General features: G+C 40.6%; 2 protein-coding genes across 8 annotated transcripts in view; both read left to right on the plus strand.

Moving 5' to 3' along the window:
- Nucleotides 1-1157: 1157 nt before the first annotated feature.
- Nucleotides 1158-5412, plus strand: LOC139377245 (dynein light chain Tctex-type family member 5). Its single transcript, XM_071120251.1, has 5 exons — nucleotides 1158-1256; nucleotides 2375-2506; nucleotides 2844-2935; nucleotides 3266-3390; nucleotides 4096-5412. The coding sequence occupies exons 2-5, from the start codon at nucleotides 2394-2396 to the stop codon at nucleotides 4297-4299; spliced, it is 534 nt and encodes a 177-aa protein (XP_070976352.1). The 5' UTR covers nucleotides 1158-1256; nucleotides 2375-2393; the 3' UTR covers nucleotides 4300-5412.
- Nucleotides 5413-7193: 1781 nt separating this feature from the next.
- Nucleotides 7194-14273, plus strand: part of LOC139375855 (mesoderm induction early response protein 1-like) — a 33650-nt gene continuing 26570 nt past the window's right edge. For 4 of the 7 annotated variants that reach the window (XM_071117778.1, XM_071117783.1, XM_071117780.1 and 1 more), the window contains exons 1-3: nucleotides 7675-7848; nucleotides 8106-8130; nucleotides 8319-8458. In XM_071117778.1, coding sequence (XP_070973879.1) covers nucleotides 7813-7848; nucleotides 8106-8130; nucleotides 8319-8458 — 201 coding nt within the window. In that variant the 5' untranslated portion in view covers nucleotides 7675-7812. Of the gene's footprint in view, nucleotides 7228-7674; nucleotides 7849-8105; nucleotides 8131-8318; nucleotides 8459-14273 lie in introns of those variants that run through there. The other 3 variants (XM_071117785.1, XM_071117782.1, XM_071117781.1) reach the window with 2 other exon arrangements.

Genomic DNA, 14273 nt, shown 5'->3' on the forward strand with positions numbered 1-14273 from the left:
TCAGATATATGTTATATGGTTGGTGATAGCCTTTACAATACATTACAGAACACTGTTTTGTTTTGTTTTATTTCTAACGCGGATTTCTTGTAAAATACTGACTGTCCCAATCTGCGTTACTCAAAAGTGTTTGTTTTTTTTAAACCTTTTTTTACTCTACAATGCTAGTTCATTTATTTCAAGACATTTAGGATGTCCAGCAGCACACAAAAGAGTCCCCCCTCCCCTCCTAATCCAATGCTATTCTGACCTAGACTGGGTAAAGAAAACAGTAGTGAGTGTAGCGTTCAGTCTAATGTAACCAGGTTCATTCAGACCTGGTTACATCTGTTATAGTACGTGTACTATGTGATTGTTTTTACTGTAACTTCTAGTCATGTCATCGTGTTTGACCTTTCACCTGAAGATTTAACCTTTAAACCTTTGACCTTTGGCATGAATCCACAACAACATTATCAAACTTCCACGATACTATTGCAAGTAACGTCCTCCTAGGTTTCCTCCCGACTTGCACACCAACAACAAATACATTTGTGTAATTGTTTTGCTCCTGCCCATCTCAAGGAGAAATAATGTTAGTGTATTATTTTCACTTTATGACAATGGTAATAGAATTACCTCACATTATTGTTACTTATTTCCAAATCAGTATACTCAAAATGAGTCGCGACCAATGACAAAAGAGCCTTTTTAATCCTTGATATTATCAATAACTATGGTAAATGTATTTCAACTTTTTGTTTTTTTGTCCTGGTTGCAATATTTAATTTATTTGTTTGAGCCTTACTGGCCCTTTAAAAAGTATTCACAAATAAACGTTTTTTCTGTCAGTATTTTATTCACTGCATAGGACACTGAATATGCAAACATACCATGTACATTTCCCATCCAAAGATTTTAAGAGTAAATATATAAAAAGTTAATATAATGTAATACCTGTTTTACTTGGTAATAAAGAATTGGAGAATATTGGAAATGAAAATGGATGTCTTTATTATTATTTTGTACATGTTCCAATGTTACAGGCGCAGATGAATATACACTACTCTTTTGGATAGTCTATTGAATGTGCATTGCGTTGTTGTTGTTGTTGTCAGTTGTATTGCGCGCGCCAAACGGTACAGAGTCCTTTTAAAAACCCGATGAATGCAGTTGGTGCAGGATAGGAAACCCCTCCTCCAAAACGGACGGTTGTCAGGACAACACAATGCGCTGGATCGCTGATGTTTCTGCTTTGACTCGTGAATTCTGAATAGGTAAGAGTGTTGTTATTTTCAGCTGAACAAAAATGTTTCAATGTTTCTGCTTGTAGAACTTTGGAATACACAGGTTGCAACATTCTGCTGCTGTCTGTGTAGCTGGGCTAAAGGGGGAACTGTTGCACTTGGGGTGTATTCATAACGCAGATTCTGTTGCAAAAAATACATTATGTTCAAAACGTTTTGTAACAAAAACCGTTTACGCCAAAACGGAAAACGTTTTGCAACAAAAACGAGAGTTTATATTGGACAAATTCGGGTAGGTCCCTCCCTGTTTCGGTTCGTTTGTTCTCCTTGCTTCCATTTGGTTTATAACTGTGTTTGTAAAATCACTCTGGCTATCTACTCCGATTTCAGAGCACCCTCGTCTGAGTGTGCCAGAGCGCTGACGAATTTACGACCCCCTGTTGAATATGGCCGGTGTTAAACGTCGGCAAAAAAAAGCGTAACTAATCATTGTTGCAAGCAGCACAGTTACAGTCACCGGCGCTCTGGATAACATGAAAACAGCCTAACCAGCTCTGTTAGGGCAAGTAAAATGGTCAGAGTTAGGTGTACTTTCATTCGTGTCTGGAAGTAATTCGGATCAAGCGTCCAGTGTGCGCTCTGAACACTCCGAGAGAGAAACGCTCTTAAATTACAAACGGACAATATGAAAACACTCTGAATTTACGAACGCCCAGAGCACACTCTGAGTGCATTCTGGCACTCCAGATTTAATTTACGAACACACCCTGAATGGTTAGACAGTAAACGGTTTCCTTTGCAAGTCATAATGAATACACTCCTTGATCAGTTGTCTTACAACTGAGCAAGTTTGCCCATTTTGGGAGAAACCATTTTCCAAGTCGGCACAACAGTAGGTCTGCATTGCCCTGTTCAGTGCATTCTGCATTACACACATTCTATCAGGAGACTGAATTCTCCTAATGGCTAATTTAAGCCTATAGCTACTATAATGTTTACTTAGTTGGAACTGATAAATGTCTTGTATGTGTTATTATTTATCTGTTTGTGTTGAAATGGTTACCATCAACCACACTATATGATACACAAATAATTTTAGCCTTGAATGTGCTTAGGTGCCTAATACAAAGCTTCCCCCTTATGAGTAGCTAGACAACAGGCAGAGTAATGTCTGATTTAGCTAAAGAAAAGGCAGCTCGTCTTCTGAAGAAGAGAGGTAGTGTGTCATCCCTTGGCAGCCATGATGTCAGAGCCAAGGAAACAGGGGGCAAGATCAAGGAGTGAGTACTCTTTTGAAGTTAAGCATTTAGCACAAACTATTGAAGAATTTTCTACTTATTTTATTTATCCAGATCAATTAGTTATTCTATTTTCTCTGACGGGAGATTTTTCCTCATGATATTAAAGTTGCATTCAAATTTATAAGGTAGAAGTTGCCCTAGCCACAGATCTAGGATCAGATCAGTAGATGCCCTACTCCCAATCCTAAACTAATACAACCGTTAGGGAGAGGGAAAACTATCTGACCCTCTATCAGTGGTTGAGGAGAACTTCTCAAACACAGACCTTTTGATGTTCTTCCACTGTATCTGAATACGTATCTATCTTGACTTGCAGTTCTATAAGCACCGTATCCTATATCGATGAGCCTGGTCACCATGACGATAACCCTCGACCCGCAGTACAGATGGAGAACACCTTCCAATTGGGTGAGGCCTTTATTTTCACCACATGTTAACCAGTGCTAGCCTGGTCCCAGATCTGTCTCTGTTCGGCATGACAATGACCATAGGAGTTGGCAAGATAGCACAAACAGACCTGGGATCAGGCTAATAATGACATTCCCATTTGAAGGAGTGGTTAGTTGGGTTACTATACCCTTACGTTACCATAATTTGATGTCTCGTTCATCACTCGGTGAGGAAGCCTGGAAGCTACTTGGATTATAAGTGACTAATTCCATTGTGGTTATTACTCAGTAACTACATGGAATTAGTGTAACAGTGTATGAAACATTATGCCCCCCCCCTTTTGAATAGCACCACATAGACGCTTCCCTGTTCTCACGGTCAATGACATCCTGAAGGATGTGCTCGACAGTTACCTGCAAGAAGAGAAGTATGAAGCTGAGCTCTGTCGGCAGATGACAAAGACCATATCTGAGGTAATATTGATTGTCATTAAATAATGCCTTTGCTTATGCAGAGGAACTCATTAAATTATTAGTGAGTTTTTATTTTGTTATTATTTCAGACAAGAGTGGTATTGGTACAATTTGGGGTAACTGGTAGCCTAGATGCTAGACTGCTTCTACATTCACCAACCATATCATTGCCCTAGCCAGATCTGCTATCTTGCCAACTCCTATGGTCATATCGTAGCAAAAGCTAAAATCGTTGCCCTACCGTTGCCCTACCATGGGGCGGCAGGTTGCCTAGTGGATAGAGCGTTGGGCCAGTAACCGAAAGGTTGCTAGATCGAATCCCCGACAAGGTCAAAATCTGTCGTTCTGCCCCTGAACAAGGTAGTTAACCCACTGTTCCTAGGCCGTCATTGTAAATAGGAATTTGTTGTTAACTGACTTGCCTGGTAAAATAAAACAATTATGACAAGTTGTCTTAACAAATTGTCAGGCACCAGTCGTGCATCTTTTGGCTTGAATTTCCATGGAGTTTTTTTTATTGTCATGTATGGTTGATCTTAACATAGAAATAGCTTAATCAACAGCTCTCTGATACACCTTACAGTGTATATGGCCACAGTCATGCCACAAAAAACACCCGCTTGCCAAAAATAGTCCGGCTGAGATTTAAATAGCTGCTAGAGTTCCCTTTTCCCTTTCAGTCTGTGACTCTTCCTTGTCCTGTAGGTGATCAAAGCCAGGGTGAAGGATCTGATGGTTCCCCGTTATAAGATCATTGTTCTGATCAGCATCGGACAGCTCAGTGACCAGAACATGCGCATCGGGAGCCGCTGCCTGTGGGACTCCTCCAACGATACCTTCTCCTCACACTCCTTCAAAAACAGCTCTCTCTTCGCCGTGGCCAACGTCTACGCTGTTTACTTTGAGTGAGTCATCACCCATGGTCACAGATGACTGTCTTGGACTGTGGGTAATCAAGTCCTATATAGTCTTATGTAGTCTGTCATAAGGGCTACATAACAGTGTTATAAGCATGACATAATAGATTTGATTTAAAAAAATCACGACTGTTGGTGTCTGTTTATGACAACTGTGATGACTCAAATAATGTTTCGATCAGCTAATTGGGCAAGCTTAAAGCTAGCCAACTGGCTTGTGTCGTGACAGTGTTAAGTCGATTGCCATAAAGTGACACCGACTGTAATGTCATTGTCACGACTGTCGTATGTAATCCCTATGACCGAGCTTTGAAGTAAAGTGTACCAAATGATCTATGTTCTATATCTGTGTTCGTACCATAGACTGTGGGTATTCTAAATGGTCTATCATGTGTATGATGTTCATTTGCATATCGTGGAGAATGGTTGTGTGGAAGTGCTGGGAAACCTTTAAATGAAGGTCATGTCTAGAGCATTGTGGTTTTATCAAACAGACTGTACGTAATCAAGGAAGTATCAGAGGCAATAACAATATAGTCTCAGGAAAAAGGAAATAAGTTCATACCATAGTCTGAATATCTTTCTGGAAATGTACATATGTTACATATGTTCTTGTCTGTGTAATAATGTACAAATACTGTATAATACAGCATTTCTTGATCATTTAAATCTCAAATAGCTTTTGCAATCACTGTGGCACATCGTCACACACTGTCTTGTCTTCTAGCATATTTTAAATATTGTTCTCAGATTTTGTAGAGCATGTTTTATATTTTTAAGAAACTTAAGACAAAAAAAATAGTCTAAGTTTCATCCTGAGAGGCAAAGTCTGTTCAATTCTCATATAGACCTCATTCAGTGGAAGTGTTATTGAACTGATGACTCATATGGGTTTTCAGTGTCATAACTTGTTGAAATAATTTGCTGGTCTTGTCATAACTTTCTGAATAGATTATTGATTTTGTACAGTTGTCCAGTCAAATGTCTACTTGCTGAATGTAACCCATTCGCTTTGGTTAGCTAAAATGGCCCATTGTACAACATGTATTGCCTCTTGTTGAATGAATAAAAGTCAGGTCAACCATAATAAAGAAATCTGAGGAGATATCACAATGGTTACAAGTCCAGTTTTTATTGCTGATAAGATCAATGGGGGAATTTCATTGAAAGTCATGATAAAAGTAAATGAAAGTAATTGGAAGTAATGATATCTTTAGCTGACATCCATTGAAGCCAAACAACTATATTGAATAAGGACTATTTTCCAACAAACATTAACGCCAAGTCGCCAATGCCTGCGCATTGGCCCCTAGCACATGATTGTAAGGTCGCTCTTCCGACAGCCCAGTTGACAGCACACGGTGGTCAGGGCTTCGTTCAAGTCTCGTCGTCTCTGGTCCATCACAGGCTCAGCCCCCCATGGTTTCAGACCATTCTGGTCCACCCTTCCTGGACAACCAGAACGAACACCAACTGTTATTAATGTTTCATAATATTCTAAACTGTTAATGTACACACTGCAATGGGCAACCAGTGTCTGTTCTTGCTTCATTCTCTGGCAAACTATTATAAAACTTCACAAACATTTAGCACACATCATAGCTGCAGGTTGAGTGATGATTATCATTCAAGTTTACATTATGGCATATAGCAAAAGACTTGAGTTATATTTCTAATTTTGTAACAGATGCTACTACTATGCCACTGATTTTCAAATAATGAGTACGACCATAGAGATAGAATATCATGCAGTTCTATATAATTATGTGATACTGACCATTTATGTCCTCTACTGTAAGCCTTCTCCACCTTGACCCTCCACAGGTGTACACCACGGCCCTCAGGAACTCCCGTCCACAGAGCCGCACAGCTCTCACAGTCGCAGCGTCCTCCAATCGAACCTCCCTTACACACAGCACACACAGCAGCAGCAGAGAGAACAACTGGGACTTCATGGTGGCTCCGTGGATCAAGATGCTGTAGATTGTTGATTCAATACACACCGTTTCTTTCTCTCTGAAGACACCTGTGTGGTCTCCCTTTTTATATAGGCTCTCTAGTCATGCTTTCCTACAGTCTTTTCAGATGTGTCATACGTACTATGATGGTGATGTGCCTCCTATCTGGTAATCATCATCTGCAGATGAGATTTTGTTTTTTGATAGTGAGAGACAGTTTATTGCCATGCTCTGGTAAAGTGTTCCTTAATGAGGGTATCTTGATATAGATACAGATATAGATATCCGGCCATCGTAAAAACAGATTCAGGCAATGGCCTTCCACATAGCAACATAGTGGTATTTGTGGCAATTTTCTCATCACAATGTCAACAATTCCAAGAAAGGACTTGACATCATTTTTGGATCTCACAATATTTGGTCTGTTTTCTGAGTTACTCATGTTTGCTCCTCAATTATTACCTCAATTAGATGCAGGTAATTGTAGGCAATTACATTTTCATAGCAATATGAAACATAGGTAGAACTATAATCCCTTGAAATTATGACAACCACACTTCTGTGAAAAACGGTCCCCTTTGCCACTATTTCACAGTTTTAGTTAAATCAAGTTTCAATAAAAACAAAAGCAATAAACTTGTATTTCTCCTCCAAAAAGGTAACAGTCTATGTGAAGCCCTATCAGTATAACATCAAGTTATGGTCTGCTAATTTTGGTGATAGCTAAATTACACCAACGTTTGTAGCTACATTATTTTTCTTATACTCTCTCGGGAAGAAGATTGTAAATCAAGATAGTAACTCTAACTCCTACATTTACACTAACCTTAACCATTTTAAATTCCAACTTCAATGGGGGAGGGACGTCCCAAGGATCCCAGATAGCACGGCCTGCAGCACAAGTCTATCCGGGAAATCGCTGACCCCCAGTGTGACCCTACAGGATTTCAAACATGGCGGAGGTAGGACGCAAAGTCCAATAAATATTCGGGAAAATTATAATGTTTTTAGGTTTATAGAGTTGATTCTGTCGGGTGCACAGGCCCCAAATGAGAAGCGATAAATATGTACTAAAATACGGAGAAGCGATACACATTTTAAAATATTAAACTTGTCTCATTTCCATAAATTCTATTTTGCAAACTTCAGTTTTAGCGATGATGCCTGGCTAGTTAGCGCGATGGCTATGCTAAGTTAGCTACGTAGCTATTGTTGGGAAAGCTTGGCTGACTACGAGCGTTAACGTTACTCACTCGAAAATGATCAAAGTTCATATTCTCGAATGCTATTGCATTTGTTGTTGTTGACCTGGTGGTATTCTGCGTACTGAAAGCGACACTATGCAGCTAAGTAATTATGTGATTAGTTAACTGAGGCAGTGGGTTAGCAAATAGCTATCTATCATTCAAAGTGTCCACATTGTGAGAGAACAATCCATTTGATTATCGCTCACTTGAAATGTCTGATTTGACTTGTTTCAATGCTGGCCTGATCATCAGAGGTCTCCTTGTTTACAACCACCAAAAAAACTACTGTCACTGATATAAATGTTTACGTCGGCGTTAGCCAACGAGGAGCCAGTAGTAAGTTTCAGGCGCGCTTTTACTTTGCCTTCCATCCACTACCCTACTAACGTTAGCAGACGGATGATCCGTTTACTGTATCGTGGTTCCTATTTATGTTTTTGTTCAGGCCTTTTGTCTGTAGACGACATTGGCCTCGTCCAGAAAACCGCATCGTTTACTGAAAGTATCTCTGAACCGAAAAGTTACAGCAAAGTTACAGCTACGTGTGTTGTACTTGTGTATGTGGTTCTGACTAATCTTGAGTTTTGTTTTAGCCCTCCGTTGGGAGTACGAGCCCAGGTAAATATTATTGTGTGTTTTCTAATGAATGTGCCATTTAAAAAAAATCCCCATTAGAACATTAACACTTATGAAGTAAAATTGGTCGGAACAAATCCCACTGTCATAATAATATTTTTGTCATAAACCATGAAGCACTATTTCAACGACTATCTCCTCTTAAAATTTCCTGGTGTGTTTTTTCTCAGGAGGTTCAGCAGAGGACCATGAGTTTGATCTTTCAGCAGATATGCTCGTCCACGACTTTGACGACGAACGCACACTGGAAGAGGAGGAGAGGCTCGAGGGAGAGACCAACTTTAGCAATGAGATCGACGACCTTGCCCGGGTGCGTCTCAAAATCATTTAATTTAGTGGTTTGAAAGTTATCCTGGGTTGTATTCATGCACTGGAAGAAGATGAACTGAAACAAGGAGAGACTACCTGAATGTGTCCAAGATGAAACACTTGTTTTTGTTTTATGTTGCAAACCTTTTTGCTACAGTATTCATGCTCTAATGCAGGGGTGTCAAAGTCAAATGGACGGAGGGCCAAATAAAAAAATCAGCTACAAGACGAGGGCCGGACTGTTCGAATGTTCATTGAAAATTTTTTAAATGACGCATATAGTCTAGTGAACCTAATTGAACCTACTGAAAACCTAACAAATATATTACAATATGATCAGATAAATAAAGCAATATTTTCTTATGGCTCTGTCAGTAATCTTTAATTTTCAACAGACACAAAAGACAAATTTCCTTTATATAAATATCCCCATAACATGAACATTAAATGAAAGAAACCGGTATTCAAGGCACCATCAGTAGACTATATTTTCTATTTTAGCAAAAGTGGGCTAAATTTACTTCAAAGAAAAAACAATAATAGCAATTTTCTATCATCCACTCAACTGAAATATTTTTAAAATATAATTGGATTGAAATACAAAAAAATAAAGTGCAAAAATCTATTAATCAAAAACAACACTTTGTTTAAGGAGAAGTAACATGCAGTGAAAACAAATATTAAATTTTAACTTTTAAACTTGAACTGAGTAAAAACTCTAAATATGTGATTGCACAGTAATGTTCACTTGTTTGAGGTTGAGGGTGATACTTGGTGGTGTCCCATCTTTTCCACAAGTTCATCAATGTTCGGGGTAAGGCTCTGAGCTGAAGAAATCCTCAGAATTGAGTGGAGGTGTTCAGCAGTAAGTCGACTTCTGTGTGATGTTTTGTTCAGGTTCATCAAAGAAAACAGTTGTTCACACAGGTATGTGCTGCCAAACATAGACAACGTTTGAGCAGCCTGGATGCGCAGCTGGGGCATTGTGCCGGGGAGGAAACGGGCGAACTCCGCAGCACCCACTGCCGCATATTTTGCCCTCAGTGCATCATTGCATTGGAGGTCAATCAACTCCATTTGGAGGTTTGGTGGTGAGCTTTCCACGTCAACAGCAAATGGGTTACCGAGCAGTTCCAACCTGCTTTTTTGTGCTTCAAAGTCAGCAAATCGGCGTCGAAAGTCAGCGGCAAGCATACCTATTTTATCAGCCAACTGTGTGCTCGGGAACGCACTGGTAGAGAGCTTCTCTTTCATGGTCTGGCAGCTGGGAAAGTGGCTCAAATTTTCTTTCCGCATCTGCGTCTCCCACAGAGTCAGTTTGGTTTTAAATGCCTTCACTGTACTGTACATATCAGAGATGACACGATCCCGACCCTGCAGCTGCAAGTTTATTGCATTCAGATGACTCGTAATGTCACACAGAAAAGCCATTTCACACAGAAACATTTCGTCTCGGAGTTGTGTTGTGTCTTTCCCTTTGCTGTCCAAGAACAGACAAATCTCCTCACGAAGCTCGAAACATCTTTGAAGCACCTTTCCCTGGCTTAGCCATCGCACCTCTGTGTGATAAGGCAAATCACCATGCTCCGTTTCTAACTCCGTCAGAAATGCCTTGAACTGGCGGTGATTCAAACCTTTGGCTCTGATAAAGTTAACTGTGCGCGTGATGATGCTCATTACATGCTCCATTTTCAAGGCTTTACCGCACAACGCTTCCTGGTGTATGATACAATGATAAGCTGTCAGCTCACCTGTCGCGTTTTCCTCTTGCATCTTTTCCCGTATCTTCGCCACCAGTCCGCTCCTGTGTCCACACATCGCAGGTGCTCCGTCGGTTGTCAAACCCACGAGTTTTTCCCAAGGCAGCTCCATCTCATTTACACATCTTGACACCTCTTCATACAAATCATGCCCCGTAGTTGTGCCATGCATAGGACGTAAAGCCAAAAACTCCTCTGTCACGCTTAGGTTGGAGTCCACTCCGCGGATGAAAATTGACAACTGGGCAATGTCAGAAATGTCGGTGCTCTCATCCACAGCCAAGGAATATGCAATAAAATCTTTTCCCTTTTTCACAAGCTGCTCTTTTAGATTGATGGACAACTGGTCTACTCTCTCGGCAATGGTGTTTCTGCTCAGACTCACATTTAAAAAGAGTTGCCTTTTTTCTGGGCAAACTTCGTCACAAACTTTAATCATGCAGTTTTTGATGAAATCCCCCTCCGTAAATGGCCGGGCTGATTTAGCGATCTCTTCTGCCAAAATAAAACTGGCCTTGACAGTTGCGTCCGCGTGTGTGTCCGCGTGTTTCGTTTCATAATGTCGTCTCAGATTATACTCTTTCAGTACCGCCACACTTTCTCCACACAGAAGACACACAGGTTTTCCAGCTACCTTCGTGAACATATACTCCGACTCCCACCTTGTTTGAAACCCCCGGTTCTCAGTATCCACCTTCCGTTTTGCCATTTTTGATGGGTATCTGAAAGTTAATTTTACTGTGATGCTGACGACTGCTGTGCCAATAAATATTGAAATGAAGCAGCCTACTGCTCGGTGCGTCACCTTTGCATTGTGGGAAATGTAGTATTGGTGCGTGTAAAAGATCTGCGGGCTGCCGGCTTGCTGCGGGCCGGTTCTAATAATAAATCAAGATCATCCCAGGGGCCGTAAAAAACCTTCTTGCGGGCCGGATGTGGCCCGCGGGCCTTGACTCTGACATATGTGCTCTAATGAATATGGCCCTGTGGACAGTAACGTGTTAGTTATATACAGTACCAGTCAAAAGTTTGGACACACCTACTCATTCAAGGGTTTGTCTTTATTTGTGCTATGTTTTACATTGTAGAATAATAGTGACGACACACAACTATGAAACAACACGTGGACTCATGTAGTAACCCAAAAAAGTGTTAAACAAATCAAAAATATTTTTGATTCTTCAAAGTAGACACCCTTTGCCTTGATGACAGTTTTGCACACTCTTTGCATTCTCTCAACCAGCTTCATGAGATAGTCGCTTGGAATGCTTTTCCAACAGTCTTGACGGAATTCCCACATAGGTTGAGCACTTGTTGGCTGCTTTTTCTTCACTCTGCGGTCCAACTCATCCCAAACCATCTCATTTGGGTTGAGGTCGGGTAATTGTGGAGGCCAGGTCATCTGATGCAGCACTTCATCACTCTCCTTGGTCAAATAGCCCTTACACAGCCTGGAGGTGTGTTTTGGGTCATTGTCCTATAGAAAAACAAAGCAAATAGTCCGGGTAGCCATTTTGATTACCTGTTCAGGAGTCTTATGGCTTGGGGGTAAAAACAGTTGAGAAGCCTTTTTGTCCTAGACTTGGCACTCCGGTACCGCTTGCCATGCGGTAATAGAGAGAACAGTCTATGACTAGGGTGGCTGGGGTCTGCCTGTTAGGAAGTGCAGGATCCAGTTGCAGAGGGAGGTGTTTAGTCCCAGGATCCTTAGCTTAGTGATGAGCTTTGAGGGTGCTATGCTGTTGAACGCTGAGCTGTAGTCAATGAATAGCATTCTCACATAAGTGTTCCTTTTGTCCAGGTGGGAAAGGGCAGTGTGGAGTGCAATAGAGATTGCATCATCTGTGGATCTGTTTGGGCGGTATGCAAATAGGAGTGGGTCTAGGGTTTCTGGGATAATGGTGTTGATGTCAACCATTACCAACCTTTCAAAGCACTTCATGGCTACGGACTTGAGTGCTACGTAGTAATTTAGGCAGGTTGCCTTTGTGCTCTTGGGTACAGGGACTATGGTGGTCTGCTTGAAACATGTTGGTATTACAGACTCAATCAGGGACATGTTGAAAATGTCAGTGAAGACACCTGCCAGTTGTCCTGGTTATCTGTCAGGCCCCGCAGACTTGTGTGTGTTGACCTGTTTCTTGCTCACGTCGGCCAACTTAACTGATCATATCATTTAGTTTATGGTGTGAAAGTTAGCTGGCTAATAAAGACACACAGCTAACGTTATAGCATCAGATGCGCTAATGTTAGTAACCCAACCAATTCGCTATAGTATTCACTGGTATACGACTCCTTGCCGTTCCTCAAGTTATAACGCGTTAGTTGCTTACTGGACCCTGGGAGTCTGTGTGAAATGTTAACTAGCCAATGAACTAACTCCTATCTGTGAACTAATGGTTTCCCTCTACACTATGTGGTTAATTTTCGTAATGAGAGAATTAGGTGAAGAGGAGGCGTTGCTGGAATCAGGGATGAAGTGTAGCTGGAGATGGGCTTGGTTTAAGATGGATGCTACCATGTACTCTCTGCCTGAAAGAGATCAATTATGCCAACAAAGGGTATCATGCTCTGCTGGCACATTGTAGAACAGATGTCCACAGGCAGGAAGTGTGATAATGTGCAGTGTAGCCCAAAGATATTGCTTTAGTTGCGTTGAACTTGACAGTAACACGTGTGAGTGAGTTGGGATTATTTAATTTTTTACACGTTGAACGTTTTTGCACACATGTAGCCTTGTGCACTTGATCGACGTCTACTTTAGTGGCCACTATAATAGAGCAAAAATAGAATGCCTGTGTTTCATTATATTTCTACTTTAAGAATTTGTTTTCCCAGAGTGCAATAGTTAGATGTGTGATGTCACAAGCATTCTATTATCAACATTCTATTATAAAGGCTGTCATGGTAACTGCAATATTACTGTATTGTTTTTTTTTCTCAGGACTTTTGCAGTAAAGTTTAGGCAACAAATAACATTGGATTGCTTTTTTAAACATTTTTTTAGCTGTGAGTTAGGTTCACATTAACCACTTTTTATTTTACACACAGAGACTGATCATGTAGATCATATTCTTTGTTGTTTAATTAGTTAAAACCTGCATTTCCCCCTAGCAGGGATTTTTTGTTGTTGCATGTTTCAGTGCAACCAAAAAAAAGTCACATTTTTGGGCCCTCATCCCTGCTACTCTGCGTCTCACAACACAGCGGCTGGTGTAACCAAAAATCTCACATTTGGACTCATCAGGCCAAAGGACATATTTCCACAGGTTTAATGTCCATTGTATGTGTTTCTTGGCCCAAGCAAGTCTCTTCTTCTTATTGGTGTCCTTTAGTAGTGGTTTCTTTGCAACAATTCGACCATGAAGGCCTGATTCACGCAGTCTCATCCGAACAGTTAATGTTGAGATGTGTCTGTTAGTTAAACTCCGTGAAGTGTTTATTTGGGCTGCAATCTGAGGTGGAGTTATTTGCTAATTTCTGAGGCTGGCAACTCTGATGAACTTATCCTCTGCAGCAGAGGTAACTCTGGGTCTTCCTTTCCTGTGGCGGTCCTCATGAGAGCCAGTTTCATCATAGTGCTTGATGTTTTTTGCCACTGCACTTGAAGATACTTTCAATGTTCTTGACATGTTCCTTGTTGACTGACCTTCATGTCTTAAAGTAATGATGGACTGTCATTTCTTTTTGCTTATTTGAGCTGTTCTTGCCATAATATGGACTTGGTCTTTTACCAAATAGGGCCATCTTCTGTATACCAACCGTTCCTTGTCACAACACAGCTGATTGGCTCAAACGCTTAATAAGGCAACCTGTTAATTGAAATGCATTCCAGGTGACGACCTCATGAAGCTGCAAAACTGTCGAGGCAAAGGGTTGCTACTTTGAAGAATATATATAAAATATATTTTGATTTGTTTTAACATTTTTTGGTTACTACATGATTCCATGTGTGTTATTTCATAGTTGTGATGTTTTCACTATTATTCTACAATGTAGAAAATAGTAAAAATAATGAAAAACCCTTGAATGAGTATGTGTCCAAACTTTTGACTG

Source organism: Oncorhynchus clarkii, chromosome 20 (genome assembly GCF_045791955.1).
Source record: "Oncorhynchus clarkii lewisi isolate Uvic-CL-2024 chromosome 20, UVic_Ocla_1.0, whole genome shotgun sequence".
In the NCBI taxonomy this organism is placed as follows: Eukaryota; Metazoa; Chordata; class Actinopteri; order Salmoniformes; family Salmonidae; genus Oncorhynchus; species Oncorhynchus clarkii.

What these genes read in the sequence shown, in the direction of transcription:
- LOC139377245 (XM_071120251.1), top strand. Translation starts at nt 2,394, where the DNA reads ATGTCTGATTTAGCTAAAGAAAAGGCAGCTCGTCTTCTGAAGAAGAGA. An exon ending in ACAGGGGGCAAGATCAAGGA is followed by an intron (nt 2,507 to 2,843) that starts GTGAGTACTCTT and finishes CTTGACTTGCAG; the next exon opens with TTCTATAAGCACCGTATCCT. An exon ending in GGAGAACACCTTCCAATTGG is followed by an intron (nt 2,936 to 3,265) that starts GTGAGGCCTTTA and finishes CCTTTTGAATAG; the next exon opens with CACCACATAGACGCTTCCCT.